This window comes from Corticium candelabrum, chromosome 15 (genome assembly GCF_963422355.1).
Source record: "Corticium candelabrum chromosome 15, ooCorCand1.1, whole genome shotgun sequence".
NCBI classification, from domain to species: domain Eukaryota; kingdom Metazoa; phylum Porifera; class Homoscleromorpha; order Homosclerophorida; family Plakinidae; genus Corticium; species Corticium candelabrum.
The window spans coordinates 7,225,585-7,242,381 of record NC_085099.1 but is presented as its reverse complement, the minus strand read 5'-3'; the positions used below and the strand labels follow the sequence as shown (position 1 = coordinate 7,242,381).

Sequence of the window (16,797 nt, the reverse complement as noted above, 5' to 3'; positions counted from 1 at the left end):
ACAAAGGTGTACATATACAGTACATAGGTGTTACACACAACACCTAATGGAACACAAAGTGTGTGTGTAGTTTGATTTGTAGACAGGTAAACTTTGATTTAATTACAGTTTATGCTGGACAGGGTGAAATGTTGTTAAATTAAGTTTCTCTACTTTAGCTGTTTTCTTGGTGATGGAAGAAGACATTACTTCTTAGGCTTGAGTTTGACAGGATAGTTTCATTTTTTAGTTGGGAACATTTCTATTGGCATGCACTAATTTAGCAAGCAAGCCTTGGTGTAAATATTGGCCAACTCAGTTGTAATGATTGTATCATTTACATCCAAAGCAAACATACAAAAATTGCTGACATTAGAGACTTTAGGGTCATGTGATTAAGTATACTTGCTCTGTAGACTGGGTTAAAGTGTTGTCAAGAAAAAGTTGTAGGTTAATTGCCTAATGGCCATGGATGTGCATGCAAAGATGAGAAGATCGAGTGCACTTTGCGTGTACCGTGTACTTGTAATTCTACTTGTTGCTGGAATTGACTGTTTAATACACTGAATATTTATTTTGACATCAACCTATACACACCTTGTTATATACTTTGATCTGCAGTAATATTATGCAGTTAGAATGTGGTACATGAGTGTGTACGTCAACTGTCTTGAAAGACAACAAACTTCCAGATTAGATGAATGATCTTTTGGTATGTGCCAGTGTGGATCGAGCCACACTTGGACAAGTTGTCAACCTGTTTGACAATCCTTCTATATCAAGTTAATATGTCTCAATGTCTCAACATTTTATCTCTAGCACACATTTACATATAAACGTTTGACAATAATAAAATTGTATTCAAAATAAGCAACAAATATGCAGCTAGCTAAGACATGATTTTGTCAGTCTTTAGATTGTTTTCAATATTGGTATTGTTGTGTACATAAAACCTCCTCGTGAACAGTTTTGTTGTATCTTTTGTTAGGAAGTTGATGAACGTACTACAGGAAAAAGGAAACGAAGAGTCAGCTTTAGTCGGAATCTTCATGAGATTCTGTGAGGGCAACACTAATTTTGTTTACTGGCATGAGTAAGCTCTTATTCCTGGGTTAAGCAGAACCTACTGTAATGTATGGGATGGCCTGGTACCTTACTAGAGAACTTAAGGATGATTTTGCTAATTTAACAGTCAAGAGGTACATGCACTCTTGTGGTATTGAATTCTTGTTTACTTTATGGGTGCATTTTGTAACCTTTTCTGGCTATTCTAGAAGGTGCATGTCAGAAGAGTGGGCGTATTAGTAGTTTAATTTACTGGAAAATCTTTTTTACTGAAAGAGCTAGACCAGAAGATTTTGCACTTGCTCAGTTCATACTTTCTGTTGAATGGAGACAGATATTGCTGTGTTTGTTGTTTCTAGCCCAGAGAATAATTTGGGTTTACATTGCAGTTTGCAAGCCAAATTCATCAGATGTGCTGCTAAAAACTGATACGTGCAGTGACATGTGCCACCTGTTTATGCATCATGCCATCCTCTACAAGCAGCCTTGCATTTGAAATCTACTCCCATGCTTTCCTTGCTCATGAAGTCTGGCTTGAGGCTATGCTGACAGACGTGAGTCTCCGGTGTTGTGACCTGAGTGGCTACATGCATGACAGCACGCATGTCATGCATAACTGTTGATTATAGCAACACGAAATTCAGAATACTTTTTCTTATATATGGCACATCGCGGCGTTTGAGATGCTGGATGACTTGGACAGCATTGTGTTTGTGTTAACTGAACTAGAGATTTTTATTGGGACTTTTAATTAAAATAATTGTTCTATGGTACACGTACTCATGGAATTGGCCTTCCCAGTTTCATGGTACTCTACTATGTTCTTAGGGGACTCATTCAACCTGTTTACGGTCCCATCTATCTTTCAAATTTTTATTGTTACTGCTCATGAAGCCACTCCTTCCTTTTGTATCTTCTGGTCAAACCTCAGAAATACAAAAGTTTTGTCATGGTGTTTGACCTCTTTCAAAGTTGTTTTGAAACAGTCTTTTTCCAGTCTTTTGCGAAGAGACACAAGAGGAGATATAGCTTGCTTTTCAATTCTGTGACTTACATGCAGTCTGATTTCTGCAGCAAATTCGTATTGATTTCTTTTTAAGTGCAATGTTGCAAACACCTATGCTAGCTACAGCTTTGCTTTCCAAGAATTTGCACACATTAGAGGATTGAGGTATTGGTTTGATCATATCTATCAGTTGTAGTTGACTTACATGTTGTTTGGAGTTGTTGAATGACTTTTCAGCTTGCAAACATTAGATTGGATACTGTATATTTTAAGCACACCTTTAAGTTTACAATGACAAACTGGCAAGCACTTGGATACTGTCATGACATTTAGACAACACCATTTAATGACATGTTTGTAAATCATGGAAAAACAGATTACTTTGTCATTTGCAGTTACTGCTATAATATTAGTTGTAACAGATCATTGCTACATGTTTGATGTTTGAACAAGGCTTGTGGAGCAAATGCCAATTAGCGCTTTAAATGTGTGAAATCATGAGAGACTTAGCCAAATTAAGTGTGTCTGTGTGTGTCTGTGTGTGTGTGTGTGTGTGTGTGTGTGTGTGTGTGTGTGTGTGTCAGGGAGGGGACTTGTTCAACCACTGATGCTTACTCAAGTGAGTATAGTCATTGATTCACTTTTTCATCATTGTGTCTTATTAACTAGTGAAATTTCAAAAGACAACGACAATTCATATGAACATGGACAAGGTAATACACTAAATTTTTATAATGCTGTAGTGTGTGGTAAATGTTTGTTTATAGGCAACCATTTATGTCCAAGTATTTCAAAACCAACAGGTCTATTTTTTGTTATTTCAAATTAAGTCAACTGGATTACTCTTGTTTAATGCAAATAAGTTAGATGCTTATTTGCTTTGTTGGCTAAACAACTTATACCGATTACCCCACATTTTCCTGCATGCCTGTATACGCCGAAGTTGACCCGGATGCCGACATACTCCGAAGTTTACCGGCATGCAGCAAAATGTGGTGTCAAATGACTGCTTCATAGTACACGTAGTTTCGTGGCAATGGTATATTATTTTCTTTCATGTGCTAGACTAACATGACCTCAAACACTTGTTGATGCTCTTCCATGGCAATCATGTCTCTCTCCTGCCTCTCGAAAGTGCTATCCAGCTTTGCCATCAATGGATTACAAGTGTGGATGTTAACATCTATCACCTCGCCTTTACTTGTGCCACCCATCGCACTGGCACTTACCCACCCCATACCAGCATGCCAGTTTAGTTACCATAACTGCCTCATGTAAGTTTTGGTAAACCTCACCTATACCGGCATGCAGCAAAATGCGGGGTAATACAGGAGGTAGTTGTGGAGTGTTGTTGTTTATTGTTGATGCTGTTATCATTACGCAGAATCTGATTTAGAGTATGGAAGGAACTATCTTGGAACTTGAATGCAAGTGTTTTAGTATATTGGACACACATTCATTCATTGTTCGTTACGAATTCACGACTTCTCTACTGATTAGAGTTCAACCATCGCTTGTATGCTTGTTCATGTGCATAGAGACCAATACGAGAATGACAATCGCGATAACAGATGGTGCATACATATTGACTTGTAATTACTCCTTGAGGCCTTTGCTGATGTATGTGTCGTAGTTCTAATTTTCATTCTCTCATCTTCAAACTTCCTCAGACTATATGACACTTTCTTCCTCCAAACCAAACGATCAGACGCCAGTGACTCCCAAATATCCTGACTGATGCCCACATTTTGCAGATGATGATGAAGCATGCCTTTATCCACCAGTTTTCTCTTGGCATTTAACAACTGTCGATAGATCACTTGCTTTGGTAGCCTTTTGTCATTCATTCTTGTGACATGACCGACCCATTGCAGTTGTTGTTTGTTATCATACATTCAATCCCTGTCATACCAGATTGTTTCAGAACCTCACTATTTGACACTTTTTCACTCCAATGAATTTGCAAGTTACGACGCAGACTACGAAGAGGGAATTTTTCAAGTTTTTTAATGTTTCTCCTATAATGCGTCCATGATTGTGTGACTATGCCTGTCATGGTCAGGAATGTGCCATTCTATTTTTGCGGTTCAATGATCATGCAAGCAGTGTTTGCTATTGATCATACATGGCAACCACAAACAGTGGACAAACTGCCAGTCATTTTTGCAAAACGTTCTTGGAAGAGTTTATTGCCAGAACAGTAATTGATGTTTGCTATTACTTGGTCTTGTCGGATGAACAACAGAACTTATCTGTCTGCAAGTGCTAATGTGAAATCAATTGCTTTCCTGGCTTAGGACATTTATACGGAAATCTAAATTGCGCAACTATGAGCGATATTTATATCTCGTGATAATTCTTCCTGTACTTTGACGAGTATACAGTGACATGAAAAAACATTTGCTTTGTACAATTTTAGATAGATTTTAGAAGTAGCACGCTGAAAAGAAAAATAGCGTCTACATTTATAATTCTTTGCAAATATCCTTATCAGAAGGCTCATAGCTGTGGAAGCAAGGTTGTAAACAGGTTCAATTACTAGTTCTATAGTACACAGTATTTCATGATATTACAGTGTCATCATATAATTAAAATCTGAACTATGGCTACACTGAATCTGTTCTGTAGAAGTATATACTTTTGAAGTAAACCAAGTGTTGATTTGGTTCTGGTCTGTGTTGGTAACTTGCTTTGAAAATCTAGCAGAATGCAATTATTTGTACTGTATGGCAAATGCTTTATATTGTGTGTATGGCTTTCAGAGTCTCATCTTGTGATGCTGCATCTGTATTGTATTGTAATGCTTTGTTTTGTATTGGCTAAATGTATTTACCAACAACTTTATGTCACTAAAGGCTTAGACCAGCTGTTGATCTTGTCATCACAGTATCATCCTATCCAAACGGTGTGTTTCATTTATTCTCAGTATTTACTTTCCAGATAGAAGCAGTTGTTTTTTAGGAGACTGCAGGAGAAAACACTGAGGAATCTGGAAAAAATGGAGTTAGACAGGATATTGGTATGCAACTATTTCAAGTTTTACTCTAATAATAATTTGTACACTGTACAATTGATAGCATGCAGTTCTGTCAAGGGCTTTTCATTTAATGAGTGGATTGTATTGGAATGTTACAAATATAAATCTGCACTTTGCAGTAAAATATAGTTACAGTTTGTAGATTGATAGACACTTGCTTAAAATGCAGGATCTAATGATTTGAAATAACTTTTTATTGACCATCTCAAAAACCTTTGCACATTCTTTTCTAATGAAACTCTCTTCAAACAGGAGAGATGAGGTTTAGCCAAATTTTGTATGCAAATTACAAATTGCCTGTTCTGTCTGCATTGGTGCAGTTGAGTGGGTGTGATATGCCTTTACTGCATGCGATGAATTTTAATTCAAGATCAAGGACAAAGCACACCTGGCTATATGCCATGTTGACTTATGCATACACAGCTAATCTTGTATGCCAAGTAGACCTCAGATGTACGTATTTTTGCAGATTGAGCAATCAGATATAAGTAAATGTATACACAAACTGGAAAACCAATAAGAAAAAGGTTGGAGATGAGCTTGTTTATCTTTGTCTGCACAATCATGGCGTTCTAGGTTGCAACTTTTACAAATAGACGGATACAATGCACCCTCGATTATCCGGACTTCTTTGGAGACAGGTTAGAAGTCCAGATAATCAAAAGTTGTAGATAACAACTAATTTTCTTTCACTGTCAAGACCACACTATTTTTCCACTAGAAGAGCTTTAGTTGTTTAGGCTGCCTATTTATTAGATTATTATGTTCTCCTTTATGTATTGGCTCATTTGTGAGAGGCTGTATCTACAGCAGATACAAAATGAGATATTATTTACTTCCGTTATCATGGAATGCATTATCCATGATCACAAAAAGTCAGGGACACAGAATTTGTCCGGATAATTGAGGGTGTACTGTATCATCCACCGTTCATCATGCTGGACATACATTAATTTGTCATCAGTAGTAGATTGACTGTACATGTAGTGGCTGTGTTTAATGTTCATGTCATGTGCACGAGACTACCTCATTATGTTTACTGCGGTACAATATACTTTTGTTGCATAGATTACAGATTAGCTTGATGCAGCATAATAAAAATTTAATGTTCACTTCTGTGCCTCTACAAATCAATGTAAGAGTTTCAAATATAGGAGAAGGAAAAAGACTTTCACTCTATGCTTTTTGTAAAAGATTGAGTTATGTTTGAGAGAAAGTGCAAACAATTGAGATGGTCCCTTAGAATCACATAATATTTAGTGACGTTATGCATTTGTACATTTGCAATTAATAAACAACTTCAAGAAGGAAGTGTATACCTCACCTTCCAACAGACCTCTTTGGTGCATTATATAGGAACTGCTTCATGTATGCAATATGTGCACTCCAAAAATTATTAGCAAACAACTGATATACACTCTCTCTTTGCAGTGCAGTAGACGTCGACTATCGGACCCACTTGTGCAAGCCACAGAGGAATAGGGGTCAGATAAGTGAAAAGAACGAATAATCGAAGCTTCAAAGTTTTACCCATACCTTGGAGTTCCAGTCCACTTTTTGAGTCCTAGTATGTACATGGTATAAACTCTAGAACATTTACAATACGCTAGTGATAAAATGTTTGCACGAAGACGTAATACGTGTTATATATGCAAACTACAATCACCAAACAGTTGAAACTAATTCTAGAAGTTTCTGTATCTTTCATTGCTATCACTGTACATTGTCACTGCACTTGTGTAAAATGGGTTTGTGATGTCATTTCTGCTTTACAAACACGGTAGGATAATTGAGGGGTTGGATTAGCGAGGGTCTACTGTATTGTGAGCCAGTAGCAGCATGAAGTTGATATTTCTGATGTAATCAGCAACTACAGTACACCCTTGATTATCCGGACAAATTTTGTGTCTCTGACTTTTTGCATTCCTGTACAGAGTGAAATATAACGGGTCGGTCATGGGTCATTGACCGACCAACTGGTGTTCATGGCCGACCACAAGTTTGCTTTGATCGGACATACTCACGTGATTGGTCAAGGCGTGGTAAGCTAATCAAGAGCATGTTGTTCAACAAACAACTTATTCACGTCTAGACTTTGGATTGCTTACCGATTCCTTACCATCAGATCCATGTAATAGATTTAGCTTGCTCATCTCTTGATCGAGTTGTGTCATTACTTTAACCCTCTTTTAATTTAACCTTTAAGTAACAGTTCATGTCATTACTCTAACTCGTCATCATCATGATCAATAACAATACAACAGAACAAGAGCAAACAAGCCAAGTTTTATGTTTATATCCTGATAGCAATACATATATTACAGTAGTGGATCAAATAAAGAATTTGAACAGAATGTTGATGTTGATAATTACAAGAGATTTTGTGAAATCAAATAAGAATGAATGCCAAAAGTGTCTGGTCAACCTCTTTTGCTAGGGCACGATGTCCGACCAAAAGTTTTACCTTATATTCCACTCTGCCAGTGTATAATGCATTCCCGGATAAAGGAACTATAATTATATTATATTTAGTTTGTACTAATATGCTGTAGGTACAGCCTCTCAAAACCAAGAATGCAACGATGCAACCTCCCGCACGCTAACTCCTCCAATGATCTAACGCACACTAAACTGTCTACTACCGTCACATCTTTCTTTATTAGTCAAAATAGTAACACATTTTTGACCCATGACTTGAAGTCTTCAGTGCATCGGCAGCCTTGACAGCATCAGCATTTCCATTTGCCCTTCCCGGTTCGCAACGGGTGTCCATTTCATACTGCTGCACAATCAGAGCCCATTTAGTCAGCCTATTGTTTTTGTTTACCATCTGCTGTAGATATCGCCAACAACTGATGGTCAATCTCCACAATGAACTTTCTACCATCCAGGTACATGTGTAGGGCTTGCACAGCCCACACAATAGGTTAGCACTCTTGCTGCACTGCAGCATCCTTTTGTTCTCTTGGCAGCAACTTTTGACTCAGGAAACGAATGGGATCATGGATGTTTCTCTCCATTCCGTCCCACTTGGCTCAACACTGCACCTAGACCCCGTGCAGAGGCATTCGTCCGCAGAATGAAATCTTTTTCAAAGTTGGGACTTTGTAACACTGGCCTGGAAGCTAGCTGATTCTTCAACTTGGTGAAGGTTTGGTCACACTCGCTGGTCCATACAACTTCATTAGGTGCTCTTTTTTTCATACAATCTGACAATGGCATAGCAGTCTCTGCCACGTGTGGAATGAATCACCGATAGTAGCTCACCAGGCCGAGAAACGATCTGATGTCTTTCTTTGTCATGGGTTGAGCAATCTCCTGAATGCATCTAACCTTTTCCGAGGCAGGTTGAATAGTATCTTGGCTAACCACATGACCAAGGTATGGTGTTTCTTGTATTCCAACACTTAGCTGGTTTGACTGTCAGATTAGCCTAACCTCCCTCAGCAGTAACAGTACTGCTCGCAGATGTTGAAGATGTTTCTCCAGGTTCTACTAAAGATCACCAAATCATCCAAGTACGCCAGTGCAAACTGCTCCTTCCCAACCAACAACTGATTCATCATTTGCTTCTCATCGTGTAGATCTAGACCCAAGGTTACTTTATGAGCGCTGGACTCTTCTTTCTTGACTAGTGACGGAATGGCCTCATCCAGGCCGAAATTATCATCCTGATGAGGGTCCATGTCTTGCATCTCCACTAAACCATTGGTGCTCCCCGCCTGATGGTACTGCCGTAACATGTTCACATGTACTACTCGTAACCTCTTCTTCTTGTGGGGCATGTCCAATTCATAATCCATTGATGATACTTCCGCTTCACTACAAAGGGTTCCTCTCACTTAGCCTGTAGCTTCAAAGTCGCTGACGGAAACAGTATTTTAGCACTTGTTCTCCTGACTCAAATGATCGAGTTTTTGATTTCTGGTCGTACCAAGACTTCTGCTTTACTTGAGCTGCAATCAGGCTCTCCTGTGCTATTTCTCTTATTGAGGCCATCCTCTCTCTTATATTCCATACATGTGAGATCACATCCTCATTCGTTGTCCTTTTGGCCTCCCATTGTTCTTGCAGGGCATCTTCAAAATAGAAGTTTGAACAGGGCAAATCCTGTGGACTCCGTTGCCACTTTGCAATATGCAAACAGTAGGAAAGGCAGCAACTGATCCCAGTTGGCTTGATCTCTGTTCTTGAACTTTTGGAGCATTGCTTTGAGGGTTCCGTTAAAGCGCTTGACCAAACCGTCCGTCTGAAGGTGATAGGGACTGGTTCTGATCGACTTCACTCCAAGCATCTGGTAGAGTTCTGTAGCATACTCAACATGAAATTGGTTCCATGATCTGTTAAGATCTCTGAAGGAATGCCTATTTGAGAAAATGATTCCCATAGAAGCTCAGCCACATGCGGGCACCGATGCCCTTTAGTGGAAATGCCTCTGGATACCTAGTGGCATAGTTACAGACAACTGAGATGTACTTGTTGCCCCTTGTACTTTCCAGCTGTCCCACTATGTCCATAGCAATTTTCTGGAAAGGTTCTTTGACTACTGGCAACGGTATCACAGGTGCTTGGTCCGACTTGTCCATTCAAGCCGTCTTTTGACAGCAATCACAACACCTGCAGTAATTGGCCACTTCCTGGAAAATGCTGGGCCAGTAAAAGTGCCACTAGATTCGCTCGAGTCCTTTTTTGTCCCATATGACCTCCGTCAGATGGTCATGGACTAGCCTCATGACTCTTTCTTGATAGATGGCTGATAGCACAATTTGTTTCACCGTTTCCGATTGCTGGGGTTTCCTCCGTCTCCGCTGGCAGTAAAGAGTGCCATCCATCCATTGAAATCCAGTCTCCCGTAGTACTTGTCCCTCCGACTCACTGGCATACTGGCGGACTTGTGCCGTGAAGGATTTTTTGACTGCAACCGCTACAGCTCTTTGGTATCCAGTGGTCCAGGGCTTTTCTCCTGATGGCTGAAAGCAGTTTGGGGATTGGAGCCTATTTCCTTTGTCTTAACCAATTTGCCCAACCCATCTAGGATGTTGTCTGGCTGTGCCAATAACTCTTTGCGAGCCTCGCTTCCCTTCCAATTTCCGGGGAGTTACGCCTTCCTTAAAAAACTGTAGTGTAAATTTCCTAGATCCCCAGCCACGTATTCTGTCTCCAAATCTTGAAGTTTGGCTCTAGAGATTGCTAGCTACGCTTGTTTGCTCCTCAGCATCCTCCTGGACCTGATGTTTGGCTGATTGGGTTCCACATTAACCCCATCCGCTACTCCCCGTAGCTGCTAAGCCTGCAAGATCTACTGTATCTGTTTCCAACATCACTTCTCTTGGCAAAATTGGAACAACTCCAGTTCTCAGTGACTGTACTTGGTCACCCACTTCAATTTTTATTTGAGCCAAAGGATACTCTTGCCAATCTCCGTGGCAACATCCAACACACACCACCTTCAAATTAATAATAGCTTCAGGAGCCACTAGCCCCTTATTTCACCAGCGTGTGCCTCCCCCCCCCCCCCCCCCGTATCCAACATACTGGAAACTGAGCGGCCATTGACTTTGCCTGACTGACCATAACTCAGACTCTGGCTTGCTTCTTGCCCATGCACATAGCAATTTGAATTTCCACCTTGTCTGCGCAGCTGCAGACATTGGGCTTTGAAATGGTCCAGCTTCCCACACTGCAAGCAACCCTTCTTGACTTTCTGGTAGTAGTAGTGGGCTTCTCTTCCCCACTCACTCCCCAAACCCTTTAGGCCTTTCTCTTCTGAAGAGATGGATCTTGACCCTGAAATTTGCCTTTCTCAAGCAGTATGGGCTCCATAATTTTGGGCTTTTAGCTGCTAAGTAGTCATCTGTCATCTCCTGAGCCTCTTTTGCCCTTCTAAGCTTGCGTTTTCTCAACTGAATTTGCAGTTCTCTTGGCATTTCATCCGACGGCTGCACCAACATGATCATATCCGAGTATCTTCTACTGTTTTCCCCCTGGGCTGCACCAATTTGGAAAACAAATCTTGGAGCTTCAGCATGTTCTCCAGATACACTCATCAGCTTTTTTTGACATGCTCGAAACCGCTTCCGGTAGGCCTCCTGACTGATGTTGTATCGCTTCAAAGTAGTCCCCTTCAAGCTGTCATGATTTCCCACTTCATCTAGTGTCCTGTTGGCATATGCTGCTAAAGCCTTACCCGTTAGAAACAGTTCCAGCTTGACTGCCCATGCATCCCGGCTCACCTTTGTTGTAGTAGTGGCTCTTTCAAATGCAAGTAAGTAGTGTTCAATATCATCACTTGGCTTTAGCTCCCGGTACTTGAAAGACCCTGACCATTTATCAAGCGTGTCAACCAACATACGTCTTTACTCCTTACGCCTTTCTTGAAGGTGAGGTAGAAGTTGCCATAGAGTACCTGGCTGCTCTCTGAGAGCTTCCGGTGACACAACATTACCCAACTCGTCTTTATGGTGTTGGGCAGGCATGGTTTCTGCACTATCTCCAACAGGCATGGAAGAGGCAACGGTTGCTCTAACCTCAGTGACCGTTGCTGTCTGCCTCTCTTCTAAAGTGAGTGCTTGCGTCAACCTCTCGTCCCGCCGTTTTCTCTTTTCTCCGCCTTTGCGTGCTTCACGTCTTTACGTGTCGCCACCTAGTGACTGCGATCTCTCATGGACATGTTCTCTGTCTCTCCCTCCTCCGTGCTCTTTATTTACCTAGCTCTGCTCCCTGGTGGCATTACCGATTGGCTCCATTAGTTTGTTTCTTCTGCTTGCCGTTCTTGGTTTTTCGTCTCCATTATGGGTTCCAATGTACTGTACTGGCTTTAAAGGGGAAGTCCAACAAAAATGAACTTAACTTGTATGAGTAGATCTTACCAAGACAAATCGATCGGTATAAGTTACTTCGTTATTTTTGCTTTTGTATACGAGAACGAGCGATGTTGCTGTGATGTGCAACGCTCACGCGCCTGCTCCACGCTTCCTGGTCGATTAAGCTCCGCCCACTGCAAACAAATCAATGCGTTTACGGTTGACTGCTACAGATATATTGAGAATGCCGAATGTGAATGCGAAGATATTATGAAGATCTGCCTTCTTGCCGTCAGTGGTTCCTCTCTAAAGTAAAATGGTGTCGCTAGAGCTGTTTTTCTGCCAGACTTTGAAGCAGAATTCCTCAATACCACGGTTTACCTAGAGAACGCGCATGTGCTTGAGTATTTGTTTATCCTTGTTCTTTTAATATCCGAAGAGAAACGTTCAGCGCGCTGTCTGGCGTGTGCTACAGAGGACGTTCCTATTTTTACATCCGGTCTGTTCACTTTCTTTTGCCGCTGATTGGTAGAAGGTTACAATCCCGGATGTAAAAATAGGGTCATCCTCTGTTGCACACGCCAGACGGTGTGCTGAACGTTTCTCTTCGGATATTAAAAGAACAAGGATAAACAAATAATCAAGCACAAGCGCGTTCTCTAGGTAAGCCGTGGTATTGAGGAATTCTGCTTCAAAGTCTGGTGGGAAAACAGCTCTAGCGACACCATTTTACTTTAGAGAGGAACCACTGATGGCAAGAAGACAGATCTTCATAATATCTTTGCATTCACATTCGGCATTCTTGATATATCTGTAGCAGTCATCTGTAAACGCATTGATTCGTTTGCAGTGGGCGGAGCTTAATCAACCAGGAAGCACAGAGCAGGCGCGTGGGCATTGCACATCACAGAAACATCGCTCGTTCTCGTATACAAAAGCGAAGATAACGGAGTAACTTATACCAATCGATTTGTCTTCGTAAGATCTACTCATACAAGTTAAGTTTATTTTTGTTGGACTTCCCTTTTAATACTTTCAGTTGTTGAATCCCACTCGTGTCCCCAACTGTTACTGTTTACTCGTGATTTATTCTCTTAACTGCTAAAACTCAGAACACAACAACGCAACCTCCCGCATGCTAACCTCTTTAATAATCTAACGCACGCTAACCTGTCTGTTACCGTCACAGATACCAACATTTTTACTCATTTGAAACCTACTGCTCATGAATCGATTATGGACTTATCATGCTTGAGCTTGGTTTAGTGCTCTTCTAATGGAAATTGCTTTTACTTTATTGCAACACGAAGTTGCTGTTGCATGATTTTTATGTTTAAGCATTCCTATTTTTTATCTCATTCTATACAGTCACACTGTAGAGATGTGACATGAATATTGATCATATTTTTAGCTGCAGCCACACATTACTGAGAATAAAATGTTATGATTCATTGACAGACACCATTTGTTTGCACTGTATTCTGGTTGCATGACAACACCAATATTATAATCGAAAGACATTACTTTGAAAACAGCATCCTAATTGTTGGAATGCTTAAATCTGCACATTTAATGTGACTATTTAGACTTTGTTTCAGCTGTTGCGTGTCACCAAAGGAACAATCAGAGCAGATTGTACTGCCAGTAGCAAAGAGATAATGGGTTAATTACGTTTTTACTTGCATGGCAACTGGATGCAGAAACAGTGCACGACAGAACACATACAACAGTGTGTGAATATACATAATCAAGCTATAACAGAGACTATTTGGAAATTTAGTGAAATGACTTTGGAAATTACCAAACTGTTTCTGTAACTGGGATGAACATTTAGAGGTGTGTGCGTGTGTGTGTGCGTGTGTGCATGTGTGTGTAGTCATCATGCATGCAAACAATGTGGTATTTATAAAAGTAAACAAATCACAGCAAAGGCAGATCTGAGTTTATAGGGTTTGAGTCCCAATATATTTCCATCTTTAGTAGGTTTTGTTCTGACAGTCAGTTCTCTTCTTTTAGATGACAATGAGGATGACATGGATTTAACATGCATTGGTAACCAGCATTCTAATGTTTCTGCTTATCATCAGACCAAGCTAACTTTGTCAAGTGGAAACCAACAACTGCTGTTGTCACCATTAAGCTTACCAGATGCTGCTTGTCTGGGACCTGACCCATCATTTTTTAATTCAGATCTTGACATCACTTGTGACAAAGTTATGTCACCTGTGACATTTAATAGAACCATTGGTAGCAATGAAATGATGGTATCAGCTGGTCAATATGGTGAAATTAAACCAGAAGAAGCAAGTGCAAACAAGACATCATCATGTACAAAATCATTGTCATATGGCAGCTCAACCAATATGGCTGCTTGTGAGACAACTAATAATACTACAAGTAGAGTGAATCCTGTTATTTTGTCTTGTTGTGCAGACTTAGTTTTGTGTGGTGATGAAAAATACAACAGCAGCAAAGGGTATGTTTCAGTTGCAAATTATATTATTATGAGCTAGGTTATTTATCAACTTAGGCGAAACCAATTATATGGTTTGATGCTTGGATTCACCAGTCCAAAATAGAAATAAATAATTTGATGTGGGCATGTGTGATGAAATATATTGTCCTTCAATGTTGTAAAATGACTTGGTGCATACATTCTGCAAATACGTATTGGTGACTCCAACAAAGCATGTGGTCCCAGCGACTGTTTCCGCATTTTGATTGGTATCAGCATCTTTCGTTTTAACGTCTGTTTTGTATCTTATGTTTAACTAGTTAGCTCACTGGCTTGTTCTTCACACTGGCGGAATAGATTATTAGTTTTTAGTTAATTAAATTTATCGTGAATGCATTCATGAAGTATATCTGATTCTCATTCACAGAATTAGCAGCACTGACAGAATTCCCATAAAGTTAATTAATTAATTTAATGTTGTATGCAAATTTATGTTGTTGCATGAGTATCCCGACAATTTATCATTACGCATATCTCGTTTACATGCATTTTTACTTCGTTCTGAAGAAAATTATCAGCCTGACAGAATTCTCATGAAGAATTTTGTTCAAGGTTTTGTCCCGTTAAATGATATCCTGTTCTCCTTTCTTGGCAGAGACTGATTGGATTATTAATTGTTAGTTGATATCCCGTTGAAGACAATTAAATTAAATTAAAGACCCAGATATATGCAAAATATCTTTTTCGATGTCTCTGCAATAAACGACACGCTTCGTGTGTACCGTCCTGACATCAGGAACGGGCAGTTTAATTTTGGTGGAGATCCAATGTGCCGTCCCAGAGATATTTGCATGCAAGTGGAGGCAGGTTTGATCAGCAGGAAATAGGCCTAAAGACATCACAGATCACAATCTGTTAAGATGGAGTCTAGCACACGTTTCCAATGATGCATCTATGCTTTAGATGCCAAAAGATACTCGCCTGTGCATAGTTCTATGGATTGTACAGTTTCTAAAAGACCTTTGAGAAAGCTTTACCCCGTTTTTCGGTTAGCGAGTTTCTTCCTGCTGGAAGAGGTACTGTAATGTCGACGGAATGTGATGTATGACGACACAAAGACCCAGATATACTAAATATCTTGCCTTCCTTGACGTCCCCCCCCCCCCCCCCCGGCAATAAATGACACGTTTCGCGCATCCCAACATTAGTTTAACTTCGGTGGAGATCTGATGTGCTGTCCCATAGATATTACTATGCTAGCAGAGGCGGATGGATCCGCAGAAAATCATGTTGTGTCGGGAGAAGTCTGAAGACACAACAGCTTCACTTTCAACCTGTGTCATTTCGGCTTGTGCGAGCCAAATTCGGTGGCGCTGTAACTCGCCTCTTTTGGAGATCCTGTCCTACACACAATTACACTGACAGACAGACACCTCTTCTTATATATAGATATTTTATGTAGTGCAACAAGAACTGTGCATGCTCAAAATGTCACGTGATCACTCTTTTTTATTTTTTGGTTAGTTGGTCTAGTATATCCAAGCATTGAAAAATTTAGTTTGTCTGGCCTTATTTAATTATTAAAATGAGCATTGGTTGTTAGCCTTGATTCTAGCATGATTCTAGATATGAAAACACAGTAGTTAGATCTTGGGTTTGCTAACAAATAGTTGCACTTTTTGCCTTACAGTGGCAACCTTGTTTTCGTTCATATGATCCAAATGAACGCCTACTTGTATTAGACTACTTGAGGCAAAGATGGCCTAGTGTCGAGGCTACAACATGGCTATACGTAATTTAGTTTATTTAACTTACATAGTTGTCACACAACAAACAAGGACCATAATCAGACATTGTCACATATTGTGCTTGCTAATGACTTTTGCCAAGACGTTCTGTTTTATCAGTGTTGGTTTGTGTTTGTGACAGGATTACTAAAAAATGTGTGGATGAAATTTGACAGGATGATAGAGTTTTTAGGATTAATTCTAATCAGGGGTCCCCTTTCGACAGTAATAGTTCCAAGCTAATTAATATTTTGTTTTTATTGCGGAGCTCTCTTAAATACGATTACTGCGATGTACTGTGAATGATCAAGCGACTTGCAGGTCTATGGAGCATCAAGGCAAGTTGAGGTGCATCTGTGGATAGATTTCAATGAAATTGGCAGGATGATAGAACTTTGATCAGATAGAGGAACAGTTGATTAGTTTTGGGATTAATCTGATGTCATTTAAACAGTATGTGTACATGCTAAGGTGAACACAAAAGCCTTTCAAAAAATTGCTATGGAAACAATTATTAATGGCATTATGAGGTAACTGAGCTGCATTGGTGAAGGTTTGCACTCTTTCAGTACTGTCTAGTTTAGAGACTGTGCTCAGTCCATTGTGATTTTTGTCTGAAGGATTGTTCAAAATTATTGACAATTTTATGAGTGTACAAAGCACAT

General features: G+C 40.0%; 1 protein-coding gene across 3 annotated transcripts in view; it reads left to right on the top strand.

The window, feature by feature from the left end:
- The window catches only part of LOC134191094 (uncharacterized), a 29,984-nt gene that overhangs the window by 4,124 nt on the left and 9,063 nt on the right, over positions 1-16,797 (top strand). For 2 of the 3 annotated variants that reach the window (XR_009971717.1, XM_062659660.1), the window contains exons 4-10: positions 968-1,038; positions 2,720-2,763; positions 2,818-2,853; positions 4,906-4,955; positions 5,012-5,069; positions 13,907-14,263; positions 14,324-14,366. Coding sequence is in view for 2 of the 3 variants with exons in the window: in XM_062659660.1 (XP_062515644.1) it covers positions 968-1,038; positions 2,720-2,763; positions 2,818-2,853; positions 4,906-4,955; positions 5,012-5,069; positions 13,907-14,263; positions 14,324-14,366 (659 nt within the window). In the remaining variant the exon portion in view is untranslated. Of the gene's footprint in view, positions 1-967; positions 1,039-2,719; positions 2,764-2,817; positions 2,854-3,446; positions 4,956-5,011; positions 5,070-13,906; positions 14,264-14,323; positions 14,367-16,797 lie in introns of those variants that run through there. The other variant, XM_062659661.1, reaches the window with a different exon arrangement.